At 39.9% G+C, this 12,337-nt stretch overlaps 1 protein-coding gene and 1 long non-coding RNA gene across 2 annotated transcripts in view; one reads left to right on the top strand and one right to left on the bottom strand.

Moving 5' to 3' along the window:
• TRPM5 (transient receptor potential cation channel subfamily M member 5) overlaps nt 1-12,337 on the top strand; it is a 67,926-nt gene that overhangs the window by 21,427 nt on the left and 34,162 nt on the right. The window contains exons 4-9 of the mRNA XM_067540609.1: nt 2-182; nt 2,218-2,384; nt 4,681-4,861; nt 8,177-8,241; nt 10,407-10,598; nt 11,958-12,060. Coding sequence (XP_067396710.1) covers nt 2-182; nt 2,218-2,384; nt 4,681-4,861; nt 8,177-8,241; nt 10,407-10,598; nt 11,958-12,060 — 889 coding nt within the window. The remainder of the gene's footprint in view (nt 1; nt 183-2,217; nt 2,385-4,680; nt 4,862-8,176; nt 8,242-10,406; nt 10,599-11,957; nt 12,061-12,337) is intronic.
• The window catches only part of LOC137148090 (uncharacterized), a 34,689-nt gene that overhangs the window by 7,198 nt on the left and 15,154 nt on the right, over nt 1-12,337 (bottom strand). The window contains exon 2 of the long non-coding RNA XR_010918435.1: nt 6,557-6,677. This is a non-coding gene — a long non-coding RNA (uncharacterized lncRNA). The remainder of the gene's footprint in view (nt 1-6,556; nt 6,678-12,337) is intronic.

Here is a 12,337-nt window from a genome sequence, read left to right as displayed (position 1 = left end):
GTTTGTTAAAGTTCCATGTGCCATCCATCCTGGAGTTATATTTGATGTTATGATCAACAAATGGAACCTACCTGCTCCCAACTTGGTTGTCTCTTTAGTTGGAGAAGAAGAAAACTTCCATATGAAACCTTGGTTACGGGACACCTTAAGAAAAGGACTCGTAAAGGCAGCACAAAGCACCGGTTGGTTTAGCTTATAAATCGGAAACATAATTTCTTCTACCTCTACCCTAAAGACTCCCCATCCAGAATCCACCTTTCATCATTAATTTCAGTGAGACTGCTCACATGCTTAAGATTTAAGTACCTGATTAAAGGGTTTGGTGGATGGTGGACTACACCTGCATTAAGATAGTTCTTAATGATACAAGTTACAGCAGTATGACTAGCACAAAGAATTATTTACTGCTCCATCCAAATTACTTCAGACAGTGGTTCTTGCAACTGATAAACATTTGAAGTTTAAAGTGCAGTCAGGCTCTCAAAGATGACTGCAAGAAAAAAAAAAAAAAAAAAAAAAAGGGTCACGGTGGGATGTATATCTATTACATCTCTTCAACTCCATAGTAATGGTGGGACTTTCAAAAGCACTCAGCATTGGCCTAATTACACTCCCACTGAAGTCAGCTTTGGCTGCAGTAGGAACAGAGTTGAGCCAAGAGAGCGCTTCTGAAAAATATCACCTGAATCTCTTTACCTTATGATTAAAAGTGTGAGGGTGGGAGGGCAGGGGATTGTTTGTTTTTAACTGGCAGCCCTCCAAATTCAACCAGGAATCTGAAAGTCAAACTGACCTACTGCAGGTATCACATCCTCATTACTAATAAAGAATTTTTTTATTGCAACTGAGTTGACAAATTTGTTAAGTGATGCAGAAACCAGAAAAGAATCCAGTTCACTTTATCATTCACTGCAGTGCTAACAGAAATGAAAAGTATTTGAAATATTGACACTAAAATCATCAAATGGGACTCCGAATACACATAGGATACACATCTGTCAGTTAAAAGGCTAGTTTTGCCTTTGCTCTTATAAGCATAACTGCATTTGGAAGTTTCTGAAGTGTTTAAAGCATAGACTAGTGCTCAATATAATACATGCTCTGTTCATATTGCTTTGCTGGTTCAGGAAAAAAGTCACAGTGCAGTTTTGCTTTTCATTATTAAAAAAGCCAAGTACTAAGGTAGGATCAGAAATTCCATAAACAAAAATAGTTATTTAAATCATTGCAGCTGCTATTTATGCTTCCTGTGCATTTCCTATGCTGCAAATCACCTCAATAACTGCAAGTGGACACTGTCAAGGACTCTGGCTTATTTTTATTTTACTTTCTTTTTTGTCTATTAACACAGTTTGGGGAATATGCTAAGTAATTTAGTGAGGGCTATCTCCAGTGGCTTGGTTGTCACTACAGCATACAGCAACTCGGTCAGGTAATCATCGTGGCCTGCCCTAGGCACTTGGAGAATGAACAGAGCACTGCTCTTGTGAGGAGAGTCCACTCTCCAGCACACCAGAGAGCAAGGAGAAGATAGGGTCACAGATGCTTCCCCATACAGCTAAATGGAAAAGCCCTAACCCAGCATCTCATCTACAAGCCATTTCCAACATCCCATGATCAGTTCTCTCAATTTAGTCCTCCATCCCACTGGCAAGCTTCCACTTCCCCAGTTCCCACCCTACACCTCTCTCCCCCAAGAGCTAGTACTTCCCCAGATAGGTCATATCCTTACTTCCAGTAATATCATTCAGCCACTAGATGATTCTGTGTACTGCAGAGAGCATCCCACATGAAGCATGGTACCCGCTAAACCAAGATGACAAAGCTGGAACTCAAGATGTCTGAAACATGTTTATTTGTGCCTATAGTTTGTCATTGTTTTCTTTAATAAAGGTGTCCTATTTTGTAGGGACTGTGATTCTATATAGAATGACACAATTTACTGATATCTACTTGAGGCCTCAAAGAGCTGACCTCTCAGAAGCCCCAAGTATATCTAGATCCAGTCCTGACAGACACATAATTAGAAGTACTTATACACCAAATGGTAAAACAACTAAGTGGATTTCTGCCCACGAAAGCTTATGCCCAAATAAATTTGCTAGTCTTTAAGGTGTCACAGAACCCTTTTTTCTTTTTTTTTTTTTTTTTGCTGAAAACAGACTAACACGGTTACCCCTCTGAAACTCCATAATGTTCTTATTTAATTAATTTAAGGTGCCTGGATCTTTACCAGCGCTCTACGTGTTGGAATAACGAGGCATATAGGGCAAGCAGTCCGAGATCATGCACTGGCTAGTACATCAGCCAGAGTAAACATGATTGCAATAGGAATAACTTCACTGGAAAAAATTCAGCACAGAGAGATTCTGGAGAACGCGAAGGTATTTTTCTCATACAACTTATAGAATGGGGTCGTTTAAATAAGAACTGCCTCTTCAAGAATAATTACTAATGTTAGGCAGCAAAACAATTGAGCTGCCCTAGATGGCAACTCCAAGAGGCAAAATGAGAATGAACAGGAAAGATCTGAAATTATATTAGGATCATAATGCTTTTGGACCAGATGCAAGCCATATAGACATCATACCTTGCTTAACTAGCAATGCTGCAAATGTCCACCAGATGTCAGTATTATATATTAATACAGAGTCCAGGAAAGAAGTGCTGACTTAAGAAGAGCTTGGCAGAATATCTATTAATAGGATACCATTAATACTTTTTGCTTATATCACCTCTTATTTGAGGATCTCAAATTGCTTCACAAATTTTTTTTTTTTTTTTTTTTTTTTTTTATAAAAGAAGACGACAATTCTACGTGACAGGGAACCTGAGCCAGACAGGTTTAAAGCCAAAGTTGTCATTAAGTGGCCATTGAATTTGAATGCCTATGTTTTTGAGTGCCCAGCTTGACATACTTTGGACCTGAATTTCAGAAGTAGTGAGCACCCCTGGTTTTATCTGCAGCCAATGGGAGCTCTGGGTGCAAAGCACTTCTGCAATTCAAATCCAAGAGGTCTCAATTTGAACGTATGAAGTCAGAGACCTCTTGTGAAAAACATTGGCCCAAAATCAGAGTCCAGAATTTAATCAGGATTCCAATTTTGCTGGTCTAACCACAATACTGCCTTACATACTATAGTCAGAACTTAACAATAACAACAACAAAGTAGATGCGTTTATAAAAATGAGCAAAGGTCTGTATCTGCACTGTTAGGTTTCGTAAAAACACAGAAGAAGATGGAACAAAAGAGCTAGTTGCAGATCCTTGATCCTGGGGCTAATTCTGCATGTGTTTTAATTTATTAGTTAGTGTCACAGATGTGCTCAATGCTACACTCAGTTCCTCCCCATCATCATCCTTGGCCCCAGAAAACGAGTAGGATCTGGGCCATGGCCTGAGATTGAGTTCCCCCTTCAGGATTATGCCTCAATAGCTCCTTGTGATCCCTGGCCAAAATGTGTCATTAGAGGTTTGATGTTGCAGAGGGCCCTGAGCCTCGGATTTGGCCTTGGGCTACTGAAATGTGCTCCTCACCCTGGGCCCCAGTCATTAATTATTTATATGGTACCATTGCTGTGCACGGAACCATACAGCTACACAAGATGAAACATCCTTACACAGAGGATCTTACAATATAAATATAGAAAACAAAAAGGACAGCAGGAGGAAGGGGGAGAAGGAATGCAATAGACAAGCAAAAAACTGAGCTGGTGAATTGGGTATACCTTGCTAGATCCAAGTGTTCAGTGTCAATGGAGAGCAAGGGGAAAGGGAAGAGGCATGTGTTTGTTTGTTTATTTAAAACCATCTCTACTACAACGTGAGCTAAATTAAAGGATTATGATGAGAGAAGACAGGAGAGGTGGGCAATCCTAGTTTGAGCTGCAGTTGACAATACACCCAAATAATAGCAGATGGATACCAGGAAGAAGGGATTTACTGCAGACCTGGGGAGAGTTGTGCATGTGTATATAAAGCCTTTGTGCCCAGATCAGTGGTTCTCAATCTTTTCTGTGCAATGTCTCCATGTTACTGTAGGAAAAAAAAGTTTCAGGACACTTCCTCCCATCTGGGTGGGGGTAGGAGTGTACATATACACATGTACACACACACTCTTTGTGACCCATTCCTCAGAGGATGCAACTCCCAGGTTGAGAACTGATGGATTAGACCGTACGTAATCTTGCCAACAGAGTGATTCTGGATAGTTTGAATTAGTATGAGCTATGTAGTACACTAAATTAACAGCTGGTATAAAGACGGTCTTAATGCTATGGAAATAGATCGAGATATTCCGATCTATATGATCCTCTGAAGCCTGCAGGCTCTATTTCCCAACCATCAGGGTTTGTGGTCCTTTTCATTTGTTTAAACTCAGAAAAACATATTTCCAGGAGTTCTGAACTGATGCCCAAGTCACAGACAAGATATCTGGTGTCAGTATATTTTGCAGAATCCAAAAGGGAGATTCAGAAGACTTCATTTTCTAGTGCAGCCCACTCTGGCATCTGTGTAAATTCTTGCACTCTCTTTCTCCCAACTTTAAAGACAGACATTACTGGAAGTGTCTGAATATTTATTTTCTTCTATGACATGGTGCAAAACCTCTAAAAGCAGAACTGAAACTGACAAAAATATAAAATCTATTTTATGAAATCAACCTCACTCTTTTCTAGAATGAAAGTCCTGTATGCTACAAGTCAGATGATAATAGCCAAGGGCCACTGTACTCCCTTGACAACAATCACTCCCATTTTATTTTGGTGGATCAGATAAATCCAGATGAGCCAGATGGAACTACTAAACTACGGCTCACCTTGGAGAAACACATATCAGAACAGCGCACTGGGTATGGAGGTAGGTAGATGCAAATGAAAGAAATTAAATCAAGTTGGTAGCCAATACTTATATGTTATACAAATTGCACACCATATCAATATGTATGACATATTATACATGATATATAATTGTTAGCAAAGTTTTATATTTGAATGATATTATATTTACTTTTGTTCACTCATGCCAAGTATCCCATAACTCTGTGTAAAGCTAAGTCAGCTTTGATATTAGCAAATACAAAAAATCGGTCAGAATCAAAATACATTCATTCTATATCCTACCGTAGGTATGTTCATGGGCAACTGGTTTGGAATGTAGTATCCAAAACAGGAGATGACAGAAGTACAGAACAAAAACAAGTTGAGGAACTGTTACAAACTGGTGGGTTGGATTTTAGTGATGTGCAAAGAGTTCTGTAACCCATAAAAATCAGAGAATAGATACTACTCGCTGAAATGCATATCTTTGATGCACACACCCCTGCGGTGTAAGGTGAACATGCTGGGAGGGAATAACTGGTTCCTGGAAGGAGGGTATATATGTCTCCTTTTCATATTGTACTGCCTTGACTTTAGACAATAAATTTGCCTAAATTTGATTCATTGATCTCAAACATTTTAAAGAATGAACCGCAAGTGTAGCCAAACAATTGGCTACACCTTTTAGTCAATAAAGTTATCACAATATTTATATTCTAGTAACACCTAGAACCTCCAGCTGAAATCAGGGCCCCTTTGGACAAGCACTTTTCATACATATAGTAAGAGACAGTCCCCGCCCCTAGGAGCTTACCATCTAAATAGGCAAGACATTACCTATTAAAGGAAGTATTACCCACTTTTCAGTGTTGGGAAATTGAAGCCAAAAAGGGATTAAGTGACTTACTCAAGGTGATACATGAGCTGGGAATTGAATCCCAAACTCCTACATCCTAGTCTATTCCCTTAAGCACAAGGCCAGTATTCTTCAATGCTCAAAGCTGACATGCAAACAGCTTTAAAGAACTGAAAATAAATGTAGATTTAGAGCTGTTATTTGGGGCACTTAGAGAGGGGCATTTGGCATGCTATACTATCATTTAGATCTCCCCTGAACTTAGATTGCTGACTCCCACTACAGGAACCATCACATTCATCATGGAACGAGGGACTTGCCCCAAAGCTCTCTGAGGTGCTCAGTCATGTCTATCTACTTGAGGGAGAAATTCAACCCTATACAGACAGTGCAAGGTCTGCACACCACCTAAAACCACTTAAGTCTTATTTAAAATTGGACTTAAGTGTTGCATAGGCCTCATGCCAACGATCTGCACAGGGAGAATTCCACCCATAGTAGTAAGTGTTTCCACTTCCTCTTGCTTCTGTGTTTGCAGAGCTAACACAGCTAGCAGAGAGTGATCTGGATAATCTCCCTTCTCACTCATCAGCAGAATGGTTAACTAAGCTCCACTTGCAGGCCAAATTCTGCCCTCAATGCAGCTGCACAGACACAATAGAGAACATGAATGAGCCTAAAGAATGTTTGATAACATTCAGTGAGAAGATTCATAAAGGAAAGAACCCAGTTTGACTCAAATCTCAGGCTGAGTTTGCAGACCTGGCATTTAGAAATAACCTCTTTTACTTGTAAACTAAGCAAGAGTCACTTTGCAGACGAGAACCTCATTTTAAAGACAAATAGTAAAGCACACAGTAAAAGAAAGTCACAACTGACCCCACTACATGTTGTCTCCGTGCTCCAGCTGAGTTCTGTGTTAGCTGTCACCTCCCGCACCGGTTGTTCTGGGATATTTCATGGAGCGGGAATTGGTAATCTAGGTATTACTTCAGTGAACCTACAATAAAAGAAAAGATGTTTAAAAATCACTTGATCCACTTTTCCCCTTGCTATTTGGTACATTCATCACTTTACTACAGGACTTTTTTTTGGGTGGGGCGTGTGTGCTATTTTTAGACATAGTTGCAGGTCCATTTGAAATACACTTTGTAGATTTTACAATACGAACTGCAGTTGTGCTGTCTAGAAATAAATGCAGCAGCTGTTTGGGAACAGTGAAGGATGATTGTACGTCAGCTTTTTTGCAAGCTGCTGTGAAAATGATTAAAAATTCACATCTGCAAACAATATTTCTTTTCAATTCTCAAAGTTGTTGCATCATGCCATGTACTATTACTGGTTATCACATTGGGCTAACTTGCATCACATTGTAGGCTGGTGTGAAATAACAGAATATTTTAAAAGGCATGTATGATTGATACTGGCTCAGATCTGGGTCATCTCTTCTTAACAGATTTTCATACTCATCTCTTTCACATCACTTTCCCACTTATCCTCCCTTTTCCTGAATTCTGTTTTCACATATTCCTGCATAATTTAGACGCAGATCCTGCAAAACACATGTATGTACATGTGTAACTTGCTGCATGTGAGCTGTCCCATGTGATGGCTCCACATTGGGAGAGCTGGTCAAAAATTTCAATTTTTAAATGGAAAAAAAGTCCGTCAGAAAGTCAATGTTTTGACCAACAATACTGCAGGTCAAAACTTTTCCACTATCTAAAGCTTTTGTTGAAAGTTTGAAGTAAATTTAAAAAAAAAAAAAAAGTTCCTGCAAAAATTAAACAAAACAAAACACCTCTACGCACCTGTAATGTTAAGCATTACTTGGAGGGTCAATATCAGCTTAGAGGGTCTGGATCAGAAAGTTAAAGAGGATCGCCCTAATTCCATATGAAGTATTCATGATTTTATTGGAAGCAGAGGAAGAGCCAGCACCTTCTTGTTTTTCTTGCCTCTAGGACATTGACAGCTTTTTAAGTCAGGAAACAAATGGACAAAAGTTCGAGTCTATTTGCTATATGTGTTCTAATTGTATTTGAACCTAGCATTCCAAGTACTGGCACTCCAATGGCCTATCCAGCCATCCTTGGCATATACCTGGCACCCAGGACTGTAGTGTCTAAGCACCTCACAATCATTGTTGCATTTATCCTCACAACACGCCTGTGAGGTGGGCACTGCTATTATCCCTATTTTACAAATAGGTACACAAAGAGGCCAAGTGACTTGCCCAAGGTCACGCAGGAAGTTTGGGGCAGAGCAAGGAATACACTCCTTAAACCAGGCACCGGGCTAACACCCCAACCACTGGATCACAGTGCTTTTCATAGACTCTACTATCAATCATCCTATTGCCTGTATTCTCAGACAAGGCCCATTGCTCTTGTTTCAGTCTAAGAACCATGCGATGGGACAGTGCTTTCCATAAGATGGCAGAAACACCACATCTCTATGAATGTTATGAATTTAAACTATTTTTCCTCTATTTCACAGGAACAGGTAGCATTGAAATCCCTGTGCTTTGTTTACTGGTAAATGGAGGACCAAAAACACTTGAGGTAAGAAGCTATTTGTGATATTTAAAAATTCATTTAAAAAAACCCTAAGGAGGTAACAACTTCATGTTTTGTAATTGTCAAATAAATACTTAACAGAAAGTTTTGCTGGGTGCCCAATACAATTTCAAGTAGTCTGATATTACACAATTTGTATAATAGTTAATTGTTTTTTTACTACAAAAATTCAATTTATATTCAATAACTTCATCAGTACATATCAAACTGCAATATTTCTTGCAGACAAGAACTAATTCAACAGAAATATTGCTTAGTTTTAAAAGCATCAGCAGATCATTTAAGTTTCCTATATGACTACATTTCTAGCTAACTCTGTAGAAAGTGAGCCGTGGAAATCTGAAAAAACCTGGTGAATTAAAAATACTAGCCATTTGTACTCACAAAACAAGTACAAACATATTAGCCATGCAGCATTTCCTGGCAGTGATCAGACATTGCATATTCACTACCGCCTCTCCAAACCCCAGGGAAACAAAAAACCGGATTTGCAATATGTGACAGTCTGATAGCATCATATTTGCACCAGACAACCACGTCTTCTCTTTATGGAACAGTGGGCTCAGGGAGATACACTGCCAACTCTGTCTTAGCAGCATTTGTAGATTGGACCCAAAGAGTCAGTTATCTTTTCCCCAGCAACTCAACACATTCTGTTTGGAAACAAGTTCTATAGCTGGAAAATACTCTTTTGCTTCAATTTTCATTTCTCCTTCTCTGATTTTTTTTTTAAAAATACGCTGAATATAGCCTATGTCTCTGTGGTGTTTTCTTGATGAGATGCTGATCTGGAGGGAAATGATTTATTTGCCCCAAGGAGTCATTATGATCATCTAGTCTGACCTCTTGCATAACAGGCCATAGAATTTCAACTAGTGATTCCTACATTGAGCCCACTAGCTCGTGTTTGAACGAGAGTATCTCACTTTTAGTAAGACACCCAACTTTGATTTAAAGATTCCAAGTGATAGAGGATCTACCACACACCTTGGTAATCTGTTGCAGTGGTGTGACTCGCTGTTTGCCTGGTTTCCTATCTTCAACTTCCAACCACTGGATGTTGTCATGACTTTATACAATAAAGTACCCTCAAGTATCCAAGATCTTCACTCCATGTAGACTATGATCAAGTCACCTTTTAACCTTCTCTTTTATAAGCTAACTATGGCAGCAATTCCTGCATGGTTGCTGCTGAAAGCCTTGCAATGCAAACCTATTGATCTTTTCTTTAAATCTTTAGAGAACGAGACTAGGAGACCAAGAAAAGACTGGATGGTTGCTCTGGGCTCACCTATGGCTATGAATGAATAGTCAATTGGTATTTTTAACATCACTATTACTTCTAGACTAATGTGGTCATCAAGAAGTCTAATATTTATTTTTTTTAAAGTGCAGGAGGAGAGCTGGCACTGAGGTCTGATAGTCTCATTAGATTTTCACATAACCCACAATAGAAATTGGCTGGTAACGAATTATCATTATTTCAATTAGGGCAATGTGTTTTTTATTAGCCTCTTCCTTCTGTGACCTCCCTTGCACCTCATTATAATCACGATAGCTCTTCCCATTGCTCTCTCTGAGCAGTTTCAGCAGCCTTCTTCTAAACTTCCAGTTGCCAGGTTTCAACATGCATTTTCACAGCTGAGATATAGTGTTCCCCCTCAAGAAGTTTCTGCTTTCCAGAACTTGTAGTCAACCTCACAGCAGGATTACTGCGCTTCACTAAGGAGTTCCAATGCAATCCTCCTCTTCTTTTTCGTGCTAATTTTGGTCCCAAGATTCAAAAATGGGGATTTTACACCAAGCTACCAGAGAGCGACTGGCTTTAAACCTTGGCTACCCAAATCAGGATGCTCAGTTAGCTGGGCAGATAATGGTGGAACAGGGTATAGGTAAGTGGCTATCTGCAAACTATCTGTTTGCGTACTAGGGGTCACCACTGTGAATGCCAGGCAGCGTGACACCACCCTTTACAGAAGTCAATACTGTGGTGATCCCAAATACTCTTACTGAGGCTGACTTGAGTGTGGAGTGAATCTGGTTCAGGTATTCAATCACATCCCTAGTTGCAAGGTATTAATTTATGAATGCATTTTATTTGATTTTGTCTTTCCATAACTGCATTCTAAAATTTATTTTTGAAACCACAGAGAATTTGCAGGGGCTTGGAAAACTCTGCTACCTGGCTTATCTTAGCAGGATCCGGGGGTATAGCTGACATCATATCTGCATTAGTGAATGAACCACAGCTTATCGTGCCACAAGTTGTTGAAAAGCAATTTAAAGAGAAGTTCCCAATGGAAAACTTTTTGTGGAAGGACATTCTCCAGTGGACAGTTACAGTAAGCTAATTTGGTTAATAAGTTAATGTATCACACGCCCAAACTCTAACATCATTTCTACCTTATGAGAGTCATCTGGTATCCACTGCCCTTCTTCAGGTTTGCTAGTAGGCTGCTCAAAAATATGCTAGCGATGCAAATGCTCGGAGATTAATGGCACACAAAAAGGTATCTAAGATCAGAATCAGGCATTCAGTTGGGAGGATATACTTATTTTGACTTAGTAATTCAATTGAACACTAAAGGCTCTATCCTCCACTAAATCATTTCCACAAGTAACAGCCGGTGCATGGGAACCCCACATTCCCTCTGGAGAATGTGACACACAACTCAAGCTCTGCAGCTGCAGACGTTCTGCAGCTGTGGAAGACGAGGCCCAATTCATGACCTGCAGCTGTGAAGTGGAAGCCTGATTCTGAGTGTGTGTGAATAGACCATTGCTTCTCACCACTCCTCTTTGCTCCCACTTTCACCATTCTTTCCCCATAGCAACAACAAAAGTTACTCTTAAAATAAATAAATGAGACTCAAACCCACAAGGAATATAAATTCATAGATCAGAGGGACAATTTCACTGTGTTCCGCTTGTAGGGACACTGAGCTTTGTAATCAAGATGTGGGGGCTAGCATGCAGTTCAGCGGGTTTTTTCCCCAAATAAACCAGTAGGTGTATAAATCAGCTGAATCAACTGACCTGTGACCTTCAGCTCACCCCCACTACTGTAATCCATAGTTTTAAAGTTCCACATGTCTGTCCCATCACGCAGAAGCTTGCCAGATAGTAGCATGATGTCTTAAAGTCCTGGTAACAGCACTGTGGGAAACTCAACAGGCAGAGAAGCTCAGGGGAAGAGGAAAGGGAAGCATTTTCTAGACCTGCTGACTGTATATCAACATTTGGTGGCTTTTCCACAAAGCCATTTTAGAGATCATGGCCTTAAAGAAAGGAAAGATGGCTGGAATGAAAGGGTGGAATGGTTAGAACCCATTGCACTGTGCACGCTATCTACAGTATGGTAATTGTCAATCAGGAATGGGAGAGACGAAAGGTCTTGTGCCTACAGCACTGCACTGATACTCAGAGATGGGAACAGAACCACATTTCCTATCCCAGACTTTCTGTGGGACCTTTTGGGCAAGACCCTTGTTCTCTCTGGGCCTCAGTTACCCCTCTGTAAAATGGGGCTAATATTTCTCCCTTCCTTCCACACACTCTGCCTTATCTATTTAAGATGTGAGCTCTGTGGGGCAAGGACTGTCCCATCCAATGTATGACATGTCCACGGGTGCCTCTAGGCCTAACTGTAATAGCAATAACAATGGGATGAAGAATAAAACAAATTTGTTTCCACCCCATAGATTCAGAACATTGTTTCCCAGCAGCATCTTTTAACAGTGCACAGTTTTGAGCAAGAAGGTTCAGATGAATTGGACACCATAATTCTGAAAGCTTTGGTCAAAGGTAAGAATCTCTTTTGGGTGGTCTTTATAGTTGCTAGATTTGTTAAGTCGACATTTGAGATTTGCCCACTTTTTCTCTACCCTGAGATTATTTGCATAATAATGTACAGTGCTCACCCCGAGAGTGAAGCGCGTCTGTGTTATTGCTCCATCACGTGAAATTTGGATGTGCTGAGAGTTCAGCGAGACGACAGTGTCAAGACTATAGTGAAGCAGAGCATTTTTAGAACACATTTTAAATTTTGCATTATAAAATTTGGCCAGAGAGTGAATTACTA

Source organism: Emydura macquarii, unplaced genomic scaffold, assembly GCF_026122565.2.
Source record: "Emydura macquarii macquarii isolate MOO-44397 ecotype Brisbane River unplaced genomic scaffold, CSIRO-AGI_Emac_v2 contig_587, whole genome shotgun sequence".
In the NCBI taxonomy this organism is placed as follows: domain Eukaryota; kingdom Metazoa; phylum Chordata; order Testudines; family Chelidae; genus Emydura; species Emydura macquarii.
Note: the sequence above shows the minus strand (reverse complement) of the source record. Positions and strands in the feature narration are given on the sequence as shown.